This window comes from Pygoscelis adeliae, unplaced genomic scaffold (assembly GCF_000699105.1).
Source record: "Pygoscelis adeliae isolate BGI_AS28 unplaced genomic scaffold, ASM69910v1 Scaffold85, whole genome shotgun sequence".
NCBI lineage: Eukaryota > Metazoa > Chordata > Aves > Sphenisciformes > Spheniscidae > Pygoscelis > Pygoscelis adeliae.
Genome location: NW_008824900.1, coordinates 4,398,100 through 4,416,791, shown reverse-complemented (window position 1 = coordinate 4,416,791; position 18,692 = coordinate 4,398,100). Strand labels below are relative to the sequence as shown.

The window sequence follows — 18,692 nt, the reverse complement described above, 5'->3', positions numbered from 1 at the left end:
TGTCAGTCATTTTAATTTTGTTGGCTATCCAGGAAGAATTTTAATGGGTCTTTCCTCTGAGCCTGTGCTACATTTTTTGCCTTGCATGCGGGAGACCGGTTGTAATACTGTCATTGGCAAGCCAACTTTTTGAGGGGATATAAGAGGCTTGAATTGAAACTAAGGTGAAGAATGCATTATAAAAAGCTGCTAAAGTTTGCATTGTGTCCAGAAGCCTTCTTTTTAAAACCTTAATTGGAGATATACAGTATATATTTTTTTCCTCTCTGTTGCTTTTCTCATACAATGTGATCACTTTTACAGGGGATAAAGCTGGCAAAGATGAGGAAAATTGGCTGTGCTCTCCTGGTACTCCAAGCTCTTCTGGCGCCTTTGGATCTTGTTCGTGGAGCAGAGAGAAGTTATCCCATCCTGAACATTGCAGTGATTCTGGGAAGGACCAAGTATATCACAGAGAGAGATATCAGAGCTCTCTGGACCAGGGAAATGTCAGCAGACCTGACTGTTGATGTCAATGTAGTGACCCTTCTGGTGAACCAGACTGACCCTAAGAGCATCATAACACACGTTTGCGACTTGATGTCAGGCACCAAGATCCATGGAGTGGTTTTTGGAGATGATACTGATCAGGAGGCAGTAGCTCAGATTTTGGATTTTATTTCATCTCAGACTTCTATTCCAATTCTTGGAATTCATGGTGGGGCCTCCATGATAATGGCAGATAAGGTAGGAAAACTTATTAAAAGCTTTTGCTAGTCTAATGTACTTCACTGTGTTGGTCTCTATCATGAATAATCACTACAAGCAGTTCAAATAGGATGCTTCTAATTGTCTCTCTGTACTTTAAAAAAAGAAAAAATATACGGAGCTGTGTCCTCGTTGATCACTCATCAAACATTCTGAAATATTTTGGGGTTCATGCCTGAAACTCAACTTTCTGTCCATTGTAAAAGCAGCCCTAATGAAATTTTACTCTCCAGCAGACTGAATGCTGGTCAGTTTAGAAATTTTACTAGACAGTAAGTGCTGAATTATAGCAGAGATTCTATAACAATGGCTTTGACATCTTGATTTATATGGAAAGATCATTACAGCCAATGCTACTATCTTAAATGTAATTGCAGTGACCAAGTTACAGAGGCAGTTTTTTCATGTGCTTTTAAATTACTGTACAGATTTACCCATCTTTATAAAGCTGGCTTATGTATATTTAGGAATTTTATCTGATACATATTTCACTCAACTTTCTATGCCAGTGTAAGAACATTTGAAGATCCCAGCCAGTGCTGAGTGATGAAACACTGGCAGAAATCCTTACAAAATCGACTTCACACTCGGTAGCAGATGCAGGATGTTACTGATACGGATCTATTTTTTACTTTTATGTAGAAGCCTCTAGAAAATGAAATAGATTGTATTTTTCTTGTCTCAGTAAGTTAATACTACGTTCATTTTATGCTAATATTGTCATTATTATATCACTGTCTTTGTTTTTAGGGGTTATCATAGTTTGCTAGTAAAACATTTTCATGCTGAAACTTGGATTCTAAAATTTCCACGTGGGAAATCAAAATTGTTCTTTTGTGTTAAGACAATCTAACAGAGTTGTCTGCAAGTAGCTTGAATTGGCTGAGGGAATTGTTTGTTCATGTAACTAAAATTGCCTTAACTTTTAACTTGGCTTTTGCAACATGCAATGTCTTGCAACTGGGTTTGGAGCATCACAGTAATGAGACTTGCATGTGTCACTCAATTAACCATTCGTTTAGGAATGAATTCCTGGGAGTTGAAGGTGAAGTTCACAGTACTGTCATAAAGGCAGAGGTGATGAAGTCTGAGGGAGAAGGACTGCAAATGTAAAATCTGTCTTCCAAGTCAGTGTCAGGATTTTAGCTGAAACACATGGGTGTTGGCTAAATTGTGAAGTTGATCAGTGTTTAAAGTATTCTGTTTTGTCTCATACATTGAGATGGCTGGATATGCAAAAAAGATGCTTGGTCCCACTCCTGCTTGTGGATGTAGTTCTCTGGCACTCTAATAAGGCCATTTCATTTATGTCCTTATCGTGTGGCTCTAACAGATATTTTCTTCCTCTGTGGCATTATGCTGGTACCGTGTTTTAGATGACTTTTACTTCAAAATGTGTGTATGTAGTACCTGCTTGTTTGTAGTCTACCAAGCACGGCTGACACAAAGGCGGCACAACAGTTCAGTGAATTCTGTGCCAGGTGGTTGTTACATGATGCTCAACTGTTCTAAACGTGAACTAAACTGAAGGCACAGAAATGAGAAGTCATCTATAATGCTCTATACCGCTAAAGACTTTACTGGATGACTCAGAGTAGATAAGCTTACCATATTCTCTCTCTCTCACCATAGCCATCTCTTTAAAAAAGAAAAAGTTGTTCTAGGTTTCTAAATATGAGATATGCCCACACTTGGAGTATGCAGTGATTGATGTAGGACATACAGCTTTTGAAGTACTGAGTCCCCATGTGAACATCTGCTGTGAACGGTGTATAGTTTAGACTGCCTCCTCCGTTGGCTCGGCTGGCTGTACTCTGCTTCAGTTTGGTTAAAGTTTGCCTGCACCAGCTGAGGAGATACATTGCTTGGTATAGGCTATGAAAATTGACAGGCATGTGAAGCCAACAAAACTGGAATGTTTTCTGAACCTAGCTGATCTGCTGTCAAAACCCTACCAATAAACACTTGTGTGACACTTAAGGATGTATGGTACCTACCTGATCCCAGCTGCGCTGTAGAGATACCCTTTGGGCAGTGCTACATGCTCTGCCTCCGGCTGATTTTATCTCCTGCCAACGAACTGCTCCTTGGCTTTGGTCCTCAATTCTGCCACAGACATAAAACATATTCAGATGTGGGATAGTCTACTGAAACAAGATGAGAATTGTGTCTGGGGCATCTGTGCCAACCTGCTGTGCATCAGCATTCCTCGGAGGATGCTGAAAACAGACTGGCTGTTTATTCATCTTGTATCTGTTGACATTTGAGGGATCTCAAACCAAACATTACTTAGGAACCATTTCTTGACTTGAGCATTTGGTTTTAAACTTAGTTACATTTGTTTCACTGCATGCTATCATTATAATGATAGTATTTGTGATACTTTTCTAAAACAGAACATTTAGTTAGTTCTACAACAATAATAAAAGGTTTCCTTCACAAGTGGGGAAAAAGCCCCTATGTATTATAAATACAGCCAGGAATACTTACCATCTTTGAACCATACTGCTTTTGCAGATTGCAAAATTAAGTCTTTCTAACTTCTCATTAGAAATCTTTCCGAAAGACATAACTTGAAGCATTTTATTGTTGTGGAAGTACTGACAGTTATAATGCATAGCAAACAGCATTAAAGGTGAGGGTAATTTTCCAGAAGGGCTATTACAAAGTGATGGTTCTTGAAACAGCTCTGGAAATGTTATGCAAAATAAATCTTTGCTTTTCCAAAAAATAAGTACTATATATGGTTAAATTATCATTCCTTATTATTCTTTCTGCTGATAATATTGGCAATAAACACTTTTAATTGCTTAGTATAAAATCCCTTTAGCATCTACCACCACCTTCAGCTTTCCTTTTTTACCCCTATCCCCCTCCAACATGGTAAACATAGAATCATAGAGCAACTGAGGTTAGAAGGGATCACGGGAGGTTGTCTAACCCAAGCCTAGCTCAATGACGAGCTAACATCAAAGTCAGATCAGATCGTCCAGTCAAGTTTTGAGTATCTCCACGGATGTAGATACCACAGCCTGTCTGGGCAATCTGTTCCAGTATTTAACCTTTCTCACTGTGGAAATATTTTCCTTATATCTCATTAGAATTTCCCTTTGTACCGTGACCACAGGCTTTTGTTCTTTTGCTGTGAGTCTCTGAGTCCAACTCTGTCTCTGTATAGTTGTAGGCTGCAATTATAACTGTCCTTACCTGTCCCTTTTCTGGGGAAAAGAGTTCCCTCAGCTTTTTCTTGCACCTCCTGTGCTCCAGTCCTTTGGACTCACTCAGGCATACTAATGTCGTGTATGGGGGAACCCAAAACTGGACGCAGGACTGCAGATGTGGCCTCACAAGTACCAAAGAGGGGAATAATCCCTCCCCTCAAGCAGCTGGCTGTGCTCTTGCTAATGCAGCCTGGTTAGGCTTTATCACCGGAAGGGTGCACTGCTGACTCATGTTCAACTCATCCGCCAGGCCCCCCCCCGTGTCCTATAGTGCTGCTGGGATATTTATTAAGACATCTAACTGTGAATAAGTAGTGAGTGAAACTGTACTTTTAAATCTTGTTCATTCTTTTGGTGGATATTTTTCAGGTATTTTACTGAAATACTTGCAGATGTTTGCATTACCTGTCATTTTCAGCTCATTACAGACAGAGCTGGAATTGCTTTGGTTTTCCTCATTCCTGAGATACAAAACCCGTACCACGTGTGTGCAAACCAGAACTCTAAGCCCAGCCTTGTAACTATGATCAGAGTACACCCAGACTCCTGGCTCTGGTACTGAGAATTTACACTCCCTTATCCGTATACGACTTTGTAAGCTGCTCTTAAAGTTCCTCTACATATCTTACAACTTCTTTGCCATGTGTCCTCATAGCGCAGTGATCACATAAAAAAAAAAGTAAAAAAAAAAGTTCAAAAGCCACGCTTCACATTTGCACTATGCATAAGCGTGCTTCAATTCTTATGCTTTAAAAGTTGTGATGAATGGGGGGGTGTTGGGTTTGTTTTTTATTGTAGAATCTTTTCTGGAGATCATACTTCATGGAGTGTGCTCATCAATTTGCATGTCTTCCATATGCGTTATGTAGATTTCTGTCCAGCTCATCTAGTTGGCTCATAAAAGCAGTCCAGTATTTTTACAGAAAATCTTAAGTTTAAATTTTGTAACTTTTCATTCCTGCCCTTACTGATAACTGATATTAGCATGTGTATGGCACTATACTCCTGAGCATGATATTAACTTTGACTTTGGTTGGTACTGCAAAAGACTGGAAGATTAAACTGTAGTTTAATAAATGCTTTAGTGCAAAAATACCTGTATTCGTGTAACTGGTGTTTCAGGTCTAGATACAGTAGCTTGCACTATTCCATTGCACACAATACTTCCAGCTTCTGTCTCTTTTAAAGAAGCAGTTGAATTTGACTTTCTTTCCTTCTAGCTGTACTGATGCCGCTATGGGAAGCGTAACTTTCAGATATTCTCATTGTTATTTTGAACTGCAATAAAAATGTAGCGTTGACCTCCTCTTGCAAATCTGTGTTTACTTGACCGTATCCATAAAAGTCAATCTATATGTATTTTTTAAAAATAACAGTCTTGCACATCTGTAAAGATTTTTAGAACTAGGCTCATAATCTGTGGTCGTACCTTTTACGCACACATGCCATAATCGCTGTTATTAAATGGTTAAAAACATGCTTGAAATCTGTCTTACTGGGGTGAATGAAGTGAGTGGATACAGTATCTTATGCTTTCCTTCAACAGGAGCCAGTGCTCTGGGAGCATGAGGTGGTTATGATACAGCATGCTAGTTTACACTACTAGTCTTGTACTGTCATCGCTATGAGAAAGTAAAGCATTAACAGCGAGAGCTGCAGCGTTTGCTGCTTTGAGCTGTCTCTCAGAACTCAGAGGAGCATTGTATTAACAATGTGAGCCTTGCTTTCTCTCTGCCACTCTCTCTTTTCTTTTCTAAAGGATTTTCCTAGCTATTCCTGAGATGATTATATTATTCCTCATTCTCTTGTCCACACAAAAGTTTCCCTCTTAATTTAGCAAAGGAAAGCATGGAGGATTTTCTGGAATACCATGAGAATAGTCTTGAGCTATCGCTCTTGTGGAGTTGAAGGGAGGGATATTTGGTTTAATTTTCCTGAGTAGAAGGGAGATAATTTTGAAAAGATTGGGAATTTCTGTAACTAATAAGCAGATTGTAGGAAATTGAAATCTTCTAGAGTTTACTTGATTTTTGGTGTAGCTCAGGTGTGGGTAAGTTCCCATTTTTTTTAGCTTGCTTGAGTTGACACAGTTGCAGCTGAGCCCAGGGTGCGGGGGGGCGGATCCTATAAACCACTCTTATTTAGGAGAGAGGAGTCTTTGGCTTCACTTGGATCTAGTTGTTTGCAGTAAGAGCAATATATTTTCGTCTCAAAGGTACGATTTTCTTTCTCATCAAACTGTCTGTTCTTACAGTTCTTGAAAATAGAAATCCATAAGTGTCTTTGTTTTGAGCAAGAACATTTTAAAACTGCTAATAAGTCACTGTTGTAGACCATCCGTGCAAACTCTTCAAACTATTGCCTGCCTATAGGTAATTATAACACAGCAGACTCCCGAGCTGTAAAAGTAGGACACCAGACCTTCAGCATAATTTTCTGCTTGCAAACATTCTTGGTAGCATCTTTGGAATTTTTTTCCCAAGGACATTCTCAAATATAAAATCCAAAATTATTCCCTTTAAGCTACAAAATAATAATAGCCTATTATAAAGCACATAAGACATTTCTGGCAATCAGAATATATCCAGAGAACATACCTGAAAATATTCATCCTAATAAAATTATGCAGTGAACAGATCAGAAGGGCCTTGATATCATGTCAATCACATTTTTCATGTTTCTTCTATTAATTATTTTTGAGAGGATGCTTAGATTATTTGAATAGTTTAATAGTGTTTGTCACTTATTTGAACTAACAATTTAATTTGAAGAATTTCTTTATAATTTTTTTTTTTACTTGCTTGGAAGACATCTGGGGTTAGATCTGCCTACGTCAGTGATGGTATAAAGAGCTTTGTGTAGATGAACAGAGAAACTTTGCAGTCCACAACTGTTTTTATTTGTTAGAAATCTGCGGTCATCTGTGCCAGCTTTGCATGTACTCTTTTCTCCCCCTCTTCCCTCCTCCCCCTTCCTCTTTCTCCGCTGCCTCCCCTCTTTCCTGGAGCTATGAAGTTGTGTGGATTTTACTGAGGGAGCCCAGCCTGGATTGTCTCCGCACCATCTGTCACCACCATATTGTTTGTTTAAATCCTTGAGATATTTTCTTCTGTACTTCACTGAAATAAATAAATAAAACGGTAGCAGCATCATTGGCTATTTATATTAGATTTAGTCTTAAAATAAGGAGAAAAACCCCGTGCTTGCAATTGAGGTGCATAAGCCAGATGCACAGTTTATAAAAATGGACATGGTTTCTCTTAGTGCTCCAGTTACGCTGCACGTTTACCCTCCAGCCGAGGGCCCCTCTGGCTTCTCAAGATGGAGACCTAGCTGGGGGTCTCACGGCCCTGGAGAGGCAGTGCTGCTCATGGATTATGCTCGGGTCTCCCCATTGTTTCTAGGAAAAGGTTTTGTGCTCTTTTGTAAATGCATAGCAGCTAGCAAGCATTTCTTTTTGAGTATTTGCATTCAAAGAAGCTGTGCTAGAAGGCCCATGGTGATATATCTTCCTCTATCCTGAGACTTGATATATTGGGTCAGGGAAAAGTCGAGACTCACAGGCTCTGTGTGAAACCAGAACTGGAAATAAGATTGGTTAGAAGGGGGAATATTTTGGAGAGAAATTAAATTGAAGTGTGTAGAAGAAATGTAGTATAAAAGCTGACCGACCAACAGGAAAACTAACTTGTTTCTTGATACGCAAACGTGATATTCCAAGTTGCAGATGGAGGTTACTTGGTGTCCAGCAGCTGTAAGTTTGTGGTATGCAGTTAACATTGTCTCACCTTTCCCAACACAATTCCCCCTGTACTTTCCATAGACATGAAGCTTAAGTGATCAAAAAGCCTGAGTGTTTGGAAGGAGAAGGAGGTCCCAGGTGCACAAATTATGTCTTATTTAGGGAAGAGCAAAATTCCTCTAGAAAAAAATCTATGCCTTCTGGGACTCAGGCATGAGGGGTTCATTGCTGCCTACTGGGGTGGGCTGAGGAGTACAGAGGGTTCCCTGATCAGCCTTTGTAATTGATTTAAACCACCTGAAAAAGCAACAGTTTCTAGTCCAAATTTGTGACTAAGGTTTTGTTTGAATACTGACTCTTTAAGCTTCACATGTAGATTAAAGAAATAATTCATAAATGTATATATCTAGACAGTTTGTGTAATCCATTCCTACTCCCCTCATCTCCTCAACAGCCACAGAGACTGAACTAAAACTGACCTAGGAAATCCAGCAACATATCTGAGGTCATAAACTGGTCCTAAACTTCTAGAGCATGGGCAACAGTGAAACATCTCCATTTGATTGTACATTTATAGAACAGAGAATGTTTAGCAAGATTAACCTGTATTTGGACAGGGGCAAATTCAAAGCAAAAGTGCAGTCCCTTTCGGCTGTAATACACTAAGACGCACATTGGAGGGCTGTGGATGAGATTTGATTAAAACACTGTAATGTTCTGCATACAGCTCCAAAATGACTTCTGTTTCTTTTGGAAGTCATCTTTAGGAATGATCAGGACTGAGAAAGCTAGGTCTGGTTTTTCGGTATATATGCAGGTTCTCCCTGCTTTCTTCCAGATTCCCTTGCTGAAGGTGGAGAGGAAGGGTGAGAGAATAAAAGGTTGTCATCTTCATGCTTTTAATATTTTTCTTCAAGTACATTTATTTACCCACTCCTCAGGGTGGGGCCTACAAGTAATAGTGGTTTGGTGTGTTGAATTGGCTGATAGTAGTGTAATTTCCCAGTAGGATCATGTACAGCCATCTTTGAGTAGCCTGGATAAAGTAGATTTTTTCAGACTGAGACCATATACCTTTCAACTTTAAAATTATGTATCCCTTACTCTAGGTTTTGAGTAAGCTCTCTTGGGCAGTGCTTCATCACCAGATGACTCTTCAGTCAGTGTTTTAGGCTTTCTATCTCTATCATAGATTTGGGAAAGTAATTTCCTTATAGGCTTTTAATGAAGATAGGCTGGACTGTTTCCTTGTCACAAGTTACCTGCTGCAGCATGACTGAGAACACCAATGCTGGTCTTGCTCCATGGCCTCCAGTCAGTGTGCGTAACTATTTATAGCCTGCCTTTTGTGCATCTCGGAGCAAGATATTTCTATAAATGTGTTTCATTCAAGGGATTGCCAGGTGGGAAGTTGCTTATCTTTTCCTGTTGTTTCCTTTTCTTGACAGTGGTTTGTTTGTTGGTTTTTGTTTGGGTTTTTTTTTAATGTCCTAACTTTTGGTTCAAGATTTCTGCTTGTAATTTTGTTGATACAAAGTTTTGTCTATTTGTGCTGACCAGCTTGCCTCTCCACATGACTAGAATTAACAATAGGGCTGCTTTGTTTTCACTACATTGATTTTGTGTCCAGTGGAAACACACTGCATATGTAGAACCGCTATGAAAGAGGAAGGAGCAGGGATTTTATAGCCACCTTCCAGCTCAACACAATTTACAATACAATTAGGAACGACAGTTATAATTGAATAAACAGAAAACAGAATTAAGGTAATCTGTTCTAAGTCTGTGACATTCCTGTAATGAGTTGCTTTTAGGATTTACAGAAACATATAATTACCAGACAAATTACATGGTTTTTTTGTGTGTGAGGCTAATTAAGAGTTCTGGGTAAATTGTGTTGGCAGAGGCATCAGAGCTATATGAAGTACCTAACTGGGACGAGATAAGGTTTGTGAATTCATCATAAGAAAACAGGTGCAAAAACTCTGGAAAGTGTCTGTATTCTGGTCAAGTACCATTTAGGATGGTCTGGTTTATTTTCAATAGTCACATTATCTTTGTAGTAAATAAGCTAACCCTGTCCTTTGTTTCGTTTTGCTCTGTTTGCCATCCCCTCCTCTCTCCTTTCTCCATCTGCATTTTAACTACTGTTACCTGCAAAAAGGCTGAAATTTCCTATTGTGGAATCAGGTTTCTAGTGAAAGATGTTGTGGATGACTCCAATGCTTAGCATGCAAAACATCATTAAGCTCTATCACTTAACTATGTAACAGCAAACTGGTACAGAAGTTGTAAAAAGAAACATTTGCTTCCTTCACTTGCTCTTAGACTGGGTTTTTCTTATCCAGCCCATTCTGTATGCAAATCTCCTTCCACCAAACAGCTGCTTCCGAACACCCTCCTGTTATGCTGTCTTCATCTGCATCCCATCTATTTGCTATTCTACTTTATACTTGGTTGTCATCCTAGTGTTAGAGTTAGGGTGGGATTTTTTTTTCTATTTATTGCCTTAGTTCACTTCTAGCAGAAGCAAGGTTGGCTATGAGAGAATATAACTCTCCGCTTAAAATTATGTATCCCTTAATGTTAGGAGTATTGGGACTCTTTCAGTGTATACAGAGCACAGATGATAGTTGTGCTAAAATAAGATTAAATGGAGCAAATAAAAATTCTCTGGAATCCCAAGAAGAAAGTAAAAACTGTTATGACTTAAGCCAAGCCTGTTTATATTTAACAAGCACAAAATAGAGAAAGGATGAGAAGCTAAACCAGGTAAGCTAGGGTAACGTTGGTGGAGAGCTGAGGTGGTGATAAACCAGCAATAGAAATTGCTGATGAAAGTGATCTATTTGTGAAGAAAGAAGTATGAGAAAACCAAAAGTATTCAAAACTCTGAACAGTTTCCATCTCGGTATGTCTTCAGGGTTCCTGGCCTTGGGATTTTAGGCAATTCTTCTCCTGTCCTAAGTGATTTCTTCTGCATTCATTGACCGGCTTTACATACTCATATAGGGGGATATTTGCTTTTCCTGGTGCAACGTAGGGAGTCCAGGCTGTAGTTAAGTATTTGGAAATTGATGTATTGGAGTCTGCGTGTTTCTCTTGTAATGTAATTTAAAATTTCCCTACTGCTTTTATTTTTTTCTTTAGTATAACCTCTGGGACAGGGTCAGCCTATAGGCTTTCCTACATATATAAACCTCCCTTTATTTTGCTATGCACTTGGCTGGTTACTGTGTCCAGCACTGATGACCTTCTATGTAAACATCCATTTCTATAGAAAATGGAAAGATTTTTTAATAATTGTCTGATTTGTAGTAATATATGTACTTTTTTCTATGCAGGTATCTTCACTCTGTTCAGGTGCTTTGTGGGGGTGCCTACTACCTTGGACTTTTAGGAACTGGCATTTGAAAATAGATTTATGATTCCCTTTTATAATTGATTTTCAATTCAATTAATCTGAATTTCAGATCTCCCGTAGGGGCTTCAGGACAGACTGAAGGGGACAGGACAGACTAACAGTTAAAATATATGAAAATAAATTACTTTCCACAGTGTTAGGTGGCTTGCAGTTTCTGCAGTCTGCCCTGTATGTGAATGTGTGTTGCTGTTGCTTTAGAATATTATTCTGAGACTCGTTTACTGGCACTTCTAAATTGTAGTTATGTGCACGGAACAAAGTTATGGATCATGAATTACATAAATGCTGATGTCATCTAAATGACTGGCTGTATCATGAGATTGAAAATGAGCAATGTCTTCAGAGAACAGAGCATAGGAAAGTGTCAGACAAGGATAGTTTTGGCTCTTTGCGGGGTAAGCTTACTCGCAGAAGGAAAAATACAAGTTTACATGATTCCCCCCCCCCTCAGGTTGGCTGAAGTCAACAAATGGTCTTCATAGCTGTTTCCAGATATACTCATCCTGTCATTTTTCCAGTCTTAACAATTTTAAAAGCCGTGTCACACACTTTCCTTTTCTAACCTTTTCCAGGACACAGGCTTCTGGCTACAATCTCTTTTGCTTTCCTGTTGTTCTTTACTATTCATCACCATTTTATAGCATAAGAGTTACTGGAATATTTCCAATGGTCAGTGAATAAGGGAAATGACACTAAATAGCTGACTTAGGGCAGGTGTAAATAATAAAAAATCTTCACATTTAAAATATCCTGAACAGTTGCTCAGTAGCTTCTCACTATATACAAATATTTTCAGATTCCCAATTTCTCAAAATCACATCCTATGGTCTCTGAATTAAAATTTAAATGAACATGTGGGAAGTTTATATGGGAGACAGCTGTCACCTGCAGCATGTGTGCCTTTAATGATCATTGAAAGACTTACCAATCTTTTTTGTGTGCTTGCTTAAGTTGTTTTCTTTCTGTTTAAGTGGGTTTCCTTGTATGAGATGACTGTTGGCTTGAGAGGAGCTGTTTTGTGATTTACCTTTTTCACTGTACGAGGCAGAGATCTTAAAACGGTGAGATATTTCATCCACTAATAAAATGTAACGGTCCAGCTCAGTAATCCTTATTCCAATGTAAGTCCTATTGATTTGTTAAGCTGCAGTGGACACCTCAGTGGACACTGTCTGAAAGCAGTGGAACTTAAGCCAAAATAAGAATGAACTTTGCTCATTTCCCACCCTCCACTGCTTTTTTTACTGTCTGATAAGTAAGTTATAGGCATGCAAAACCTTAGTTTTAAGTAACTTATGTGGAAAACAATTGTCTAGGTCAGCAAAGGCATTTCTAAATGCTGAGGAGCATACTTCTACTAGGAAAAGATAGCATCCAGGCTTACAGCCCCCAGGTCATATACGAGTCCCACATGGAAAACAAAAAATCCTGCTTGTGGGATCCTGGCTGCGGCATGATTGATTTCATTGTGGAGTAAAGGACTAGAAGCAAGTGCAAAGTAAGCAAATACTTTAAATATTTAGTCCTTTAATGCCTACTTAAATGCTTTTCCTGAAGATTTGAATGCTGCAATGTAAAGAGAAGATGGAGGTTTTTTTGCCTTTCTAATAAGGGGCTTAGTATGCTCTTTATATAAAAGGCATAAAGACGCAGACATAGCCTTTTAATATCTGAGGTGGAAAGTCCAAGCAACACATTAGTCTTAAGGCATATTCTGCTTAGAAGAGCAGTCTCTAGTTAAAGGAATGATTCAGTACGTTAAGGGCTGTAATGGTACTTGGGGTGCTCTCTTTCATATGACTTACTGGACTGCTGGTGAAATATCTTGTTGACATGCTACCTGGTTTTACTTAAGTTAAACCTGATATTCTATTTAAACTTCATTTTGGTAATTAGATTTTTGTCTTACCAGGTCACTTTAAGGTTTCATTTGCATGTTTGACCCAGTTAAAAACTGTTATTGAAACAGCTTTTCTGATTCAGCTCAGATGGTAGTATATTTTCCTTCTTAACAAGCATTCCAGTGTTGTATTAAAAAAAAAACCACATTCTCCCTCCCTTAGCTTCTTTTTAAATCAAGTATGTACAGTAAGTCTGACTCCCTGTTGAGCTGGTTTAATCATTTGTTATTCCATCTGCAGAGAGCCAGTTCCCAAAGTAACTTCAAAGAGCCTTGCCTGAGTAAAAGCTTCCAGCTTTGGAGCAACAAAGATTACAGAAATATGCTTATGCAATAGCTTGAAACCTCTGGCTATCTTGGCATGGAGGCCACAGCTGAATATTTGCCTCTATTATACTGTTACTATAGACCTTAAATGTTTGTAACTGAAAGTTTTACTGCCACTTTGCTTTTGCCTCCCACGGTAGCTGTGCACGGTGGGACGTGTTACACAAGTGTGCAGACGTGGCATTTGTAGGCTCAAGGGGAGCACTGGCTTTCTGGGTCTTGAGGTGATCTCATATGTAACTTCATCAAGAAAACAACCATAGACTTCAGGCTTGACATAATTTGCCCATAGACAAGTCTGAAGACTTGCATCAGCAAATACAGACTATTTGTTATATTTTAGATTTAATCCAGCCTGATTTGTGCAGGCTTTAATCAAATGATGAAGAAACTTCAAGTGAAATGGCTCCTGGGAGAGCGGTATCTTCCCTTCTTCATTTTTAAAAATTTCTGTGTTGACATGTGTAATCTCTCAGCTTGCTAAAAATAAAAAACAATCCCCTGCCCAAAACAAATAAATAGATATGAGATAAACATTTTATATCTAATGGGTATGTCATGTTTTTGAGTACAGTAACAAATATAAAGTAGTTAAAATTGTCACTAGGGTGTTTGTGAGGATCTGCTTCATAAAATTGCAATATAAGTAATTGTCTTTGTTTCTGTGGTCTTCCTAACTGGGGGCTGTGCCTTATTCATGGCATTCCAATCCAGCAGTTGTCATTATCATTTTGGAGAAATGCTGATTCTTTTTTTTCTTTTTTTTGACAAAACTCCTATCTGAAAATCAGTGTGTCTGGGATTTGTCCCAATTATTTTCCTGTGGAGAGAAGGGCTATGAGCTTGGTCTCAGTAAAATGACTTCTGGATTATAGTATCTGCCAGTAGAAATGCACTACTTTGATTTTAACTGAAGCTATTTCAGATCTTAATTTTTGGCTTAATCGAATCCTTACCACAAGCAAATCTAATTCTGGCATACTATTTCAATTGCACAGACTTTAATTTCTGACTAAGGATTGGAAGGATTAACCCAGATTTTAGCAGTTCTCTCCATGACTGGATAGATAGGATTAAAATCTCTGTGCTGCTCATTGTGGCTGTTTATTCCAGTTTTTGAATATTAGTTATGTCTGTTGACCGGGACTGGAAATTTTCTGAGAATAAGAGTACAGCTAAAGGACAGTATGTTGAATTCACTGGATAGCATTGTATTTCAATTAAAAAAAACAAACATGCTTTGCCTGTTTACATGACCACAATATATAGTTTAGCATATTCTAGATTAATTTTGCAGCTTGCAGTATTAATAAACTTATCAGCTTTGAGACATTGTTAAAATACGTATTTTAGAAAAAATTAATGGGGTAAACCAAGAATAGCATTAAGTTTAATAGGACCAAATTGTAACAGCTTGCTAACTGGTTGCATGCAAGAAACTTTTCTGGGCCAGAAGCTGGCAGGGTGTTCCTGTATTTTTTCTGTTAGTGTTGCTATTAGAAATAGAGACAATTTCACTCCGCTGTGCAGGAAATGGAGGAACTTCTGCAATATTGTCTGCAATTCTAAAAAGCCATGGCTAATCTTGTAATGGGTTTAGAAATTAGTTACTTCAGTGATTGGGGAATGGAAAGTCTCACCTGCAGGTGATGAGGTGAGTTGGTTTTATTTAATCTAGTAAAAATGAGTCTGGGAGGGGAATATTGTAGCTGGATTACAGGGTGAAGAAAAGCTGGTTAAACAGCATAAAATGAGTTGATAGGAGGACTGAAACTAAGGTGGGCATCATTTGGGTGGGAAATTGAAAGTAGTGAATAGTATCTAGAAGGAAAATTAAGTTCAGGAATGGCAAGAAGTCAGCTAGTGTTATGATGGAAACTGGTCAATGAATGAAGAAGAATGAGGACTTGCAGCATGAAGTTCTTTCTAATTCTACATTCTTCTTCACATTTATAAAAAGCTTGAGATAACCATACAATACCATGATAAGATTGTCTCCAAATATAGCCAGGCTTATATAAATGCTAGATTTGGTGAAGAGGAAGTGGAGTGAGTAGAATCCTGATATACAACTGATCAGAAAGGCAAGGACTGTGCTTATCAGCCTTGGAAAGACAGACTGGCCTTGGGATCCTTGTAGGAATATAGTAAACTATGTTCCAAGAATTTCTAAAGCCTCAGCTCCTAGAAAAGGATATACTTTTTATTTCCTGGGGAAACGTTAATTTTACCTTTTTATTTTAAGTAGGAGAATTTATGACTATTCTTTCAGTATTTATGCCTTTTTGTATTTTATTCTCTTGTGCCTCAGGCAGCAGCAGAATTCTCAAGAGAGATGTGATGAAGACATACTCTCGACTTGGAAAAATGGTGCTGTTTGCCATGTGTCATCCTGTTTTATTAGGGAAAAAGAGAACCTGTTAACAGCCATGGAGCCGCATGGTTGGGAAGTTACAGTATTCATAACAGTGAAAGCCATATGAGTTCTGTGGTCTAGTCTCACCATAATCTGCATGTGATGTTGCCTGCATGTCAGACAAGCTATGCAGTGATTTACATTACATAAATTTGTGGGCAGTCTGGGTTGCAGTTGCAGCTGGACACCCAAAATGCTACAGTTTTTAATAGCTGTGCTGGACATTCATTGCCGTTCTGTGGATTGAAGACAGAATTGGGACAAGTGTGAAAAAATCTGATGTTTTGCTTGATGGCAATGTGCACATAATTATGTAAAAATGAGATCCCCATTGTGTTTTCTTCTAGTAGCTGAGTGACCTTGTTTTTCTTTGGAAAATCAAGCCATTAGTACCCCGTTTGCATAAATATGTTCCATAGGATGCTTTTAATTTTGTTCTATTTGGTTTCTGTGTTACATGGGCATGTAGAAGCCAATCATAAACTGTTCGTGTTTTTCCTGTTCTTGCAGATTACCAGGTTTAACAAGTTCCTCACTCCTATCCAATTGCTTCTGCCTATTATCAGTTACTGTGATAATTTCTTCAAAGATCTTAATTCTCTGACCTCCAAGTAGCAGAAAGAAAGATTTAAAACCTCTTAATGCTCAAATAAGTGTTTTCAGGTTCAAGTCTGTGGTGGTATTTCTGTCTCTAAATAATCACGAGTTCTAGACCAACCAACTGCCTTTGGCACTGAGAATTGACTTGCTGAATATGCTGACTCTCATTCAAAAGCTTGCTTCATAGAGCAGAATCCATTAGTTCTTTCTTGTGCTCTGGAGAAAGGGTTTCTAGTGAGTGCCATGACATGCAGGGCGTATGTCATGTGCCATGAGCTAGTATGTACGTAGTGAATATAGAGAGGTAATGATAGTGTGATTACTGTAAATAACCGGCTTAAGGAATTAGAAATGGCCGTGTAAGTACAATTTTTTTTAGTGAGACAGAAAAGCTGATGGAACAGTGTCTGTGAAGAGTTGTAGAAGACGGTGTTTCTTCATATCTAGGGAGAAGGATATACTTAAAAAAAATCTAGGTAAGTGTACAGATAAGCATTTTTCTGGATTTTAGGCACTTTGTCATTTCAGGGTCCTGGTCCCAGTCCCTTGTCTGGCCACGCTTTGCTGGTGTTACCTCAGTCCTGAGATTGTACCTGGAACAAACTAACTATTTCCCTCCAGGTGGAAACCTGAGCATGAAAGATAGGATAGGTTGCTCTAGGGTGTGCTCCTTGCAGGTGATGTGTGTGCAGCAGATCTGCTTCCATGGGTACAAAGGGGAACACAGCCCTGGAGCTGGAGGCCAGCATTTGCCCTGTGGCTCAAGAGCAGCAGTAATGCAGATGGTGCCACTTCTATCTGTGGCCGACTTAAGCTGTGAGAGAGTTTCGAAGACTCAGTGAGACAGAGAATGAGAGTTAGATAAATTGATAAATATCCTTTTAAACTTTGAAAATATCTCCTGGCTCTTTCCCGTGGGCTACTGTGTTTCTCTACGCAGCTGTCCTGAGGAACTGATGATTTCAGGTGTCTGCTCACAGAGCTTGCACAGTCTTCAGCTGTGAAGGGTTCCTCAGAGATAACACACTTCATCTGGCCTTGTTGAGCAATTGGAAATGAGTGTTACTATCACTGAGAATTTGATTTTATTATTGAATAGCTCTTAAAAAAAGGCTACAGAAGGTAATGCATTTCAGAATCCATAATTCTTGTGCAGATTCAAGCTGGGTAAGGATGTATTCTCAGTACCCAAGAGAGGCTGTGCTCCAAGTGCAGGACTTGATATACATATACAGCAGAACATTAGCAAAGGAAGACTGTAAAAACATTAGTTATGCTGCATTATTTGTTTGCCATTCTGTGTGGCTGTGTTTAAAGAACTGAAATGGTTTCCTTGCAGGAACGGAATATTCTTCCTAAAATACTTCAATGAAACAGCCGAAGTCTTTACTGATAATTTCCTGTGGCTGGAGAGGAAGGTTAAAGTGATGTGCTAATGAATGCTACATATGGTCTGCAACACATGGGTAGTACTGTTTATAAATAATTTTTTGCACCAAAAAAGGCTGAACAGCAAATCAGATAAAATTCTGTTTCAATGTGACCAAGTCTGTTTCTTCCCTGAAGCAATTCAGACTTCTTCCAGACTTCATTAATACTAGAATTATCATAATCTGTCTACCTCTTACAGCTGTTTCATTTTCAGGGACCTGCAGAAGCCAATTATTTTGTAATAAAGTGCTTATTAATGAAAATATATGGCCATGTGGGAAGAAAAGGCCAGTGCAGGTGCAAAAAAAAGTGCTTCAGAAAGTTTAAGGCATGCCTAGCTGTGCTTTTGGGAGAGAAGAAGGAAAAAGTCAGAGCAGCATCCTTGGTTTTAGTGTTGTTGTGTTTGTGTGATAACTCTTTCTTTCTTGCAGTGGGAGTGAGGTAAAAAGAAAGATACATCTCAGTTTGAAAAAGAAGACAGATGCGTGCTCTGTTTGTTTGTACACATGTCATTAAATAAGGCAGTATGAAGTGCTGGAAAAAGTTAGTGTAGTTTTGTGAATTCCTTGTCCAGGCACAAGTTCATGGATTTCTTTCTGAAGTACATGGCTTACTCTCTGAGTTAGCGAACCCAACATCACTTAGCATTTCTGTTTTCACCGACTTACCTAATAGAATAGAGCATGTGCAGAGTCATGAAACAAAGTTCTGTTACTAGCACAGCCAAAACTCCCGGAACTGCCTCCGTGTGCACCAGCAAAGCCAGTTCCTCTGAGCACCCAGGGCTTCATTCCCTGACTTTTCAGGGTGGTTGGTATCTTTCTGCTTGGGGCATTTTTCTTATAATAGTTCTACCTCCACACAAAAGCATCTGCTTCATGAAC

At 38.8% G+C, this 18,692-nt stretch overlaps 1 protein-coding gene across 1 annotated transcript in view; it reads left to right on the top strand.

Annotated features, from left to right (window-relative positions):
* The first annotated feature begins 321 nt into the window (after window positions 1-321).
* GRIN2A (glutamate receptor, ionotropic, N-methyl D-aspartate 2A) overlaps window positions 322-18,692 on the top strand; it is a 184,505-nt gene continuing 166,134 nt past the window's right edge. The window contains exon 1 of the mRNA XM_009324731.1: window positions 322-726. Within this exon, the coding sequence (XP_009323006.1) occupies window positions 322-726 (405 nt within the window). The remainder of the gene's footprint in view (window positions 727-18,692) is intronic.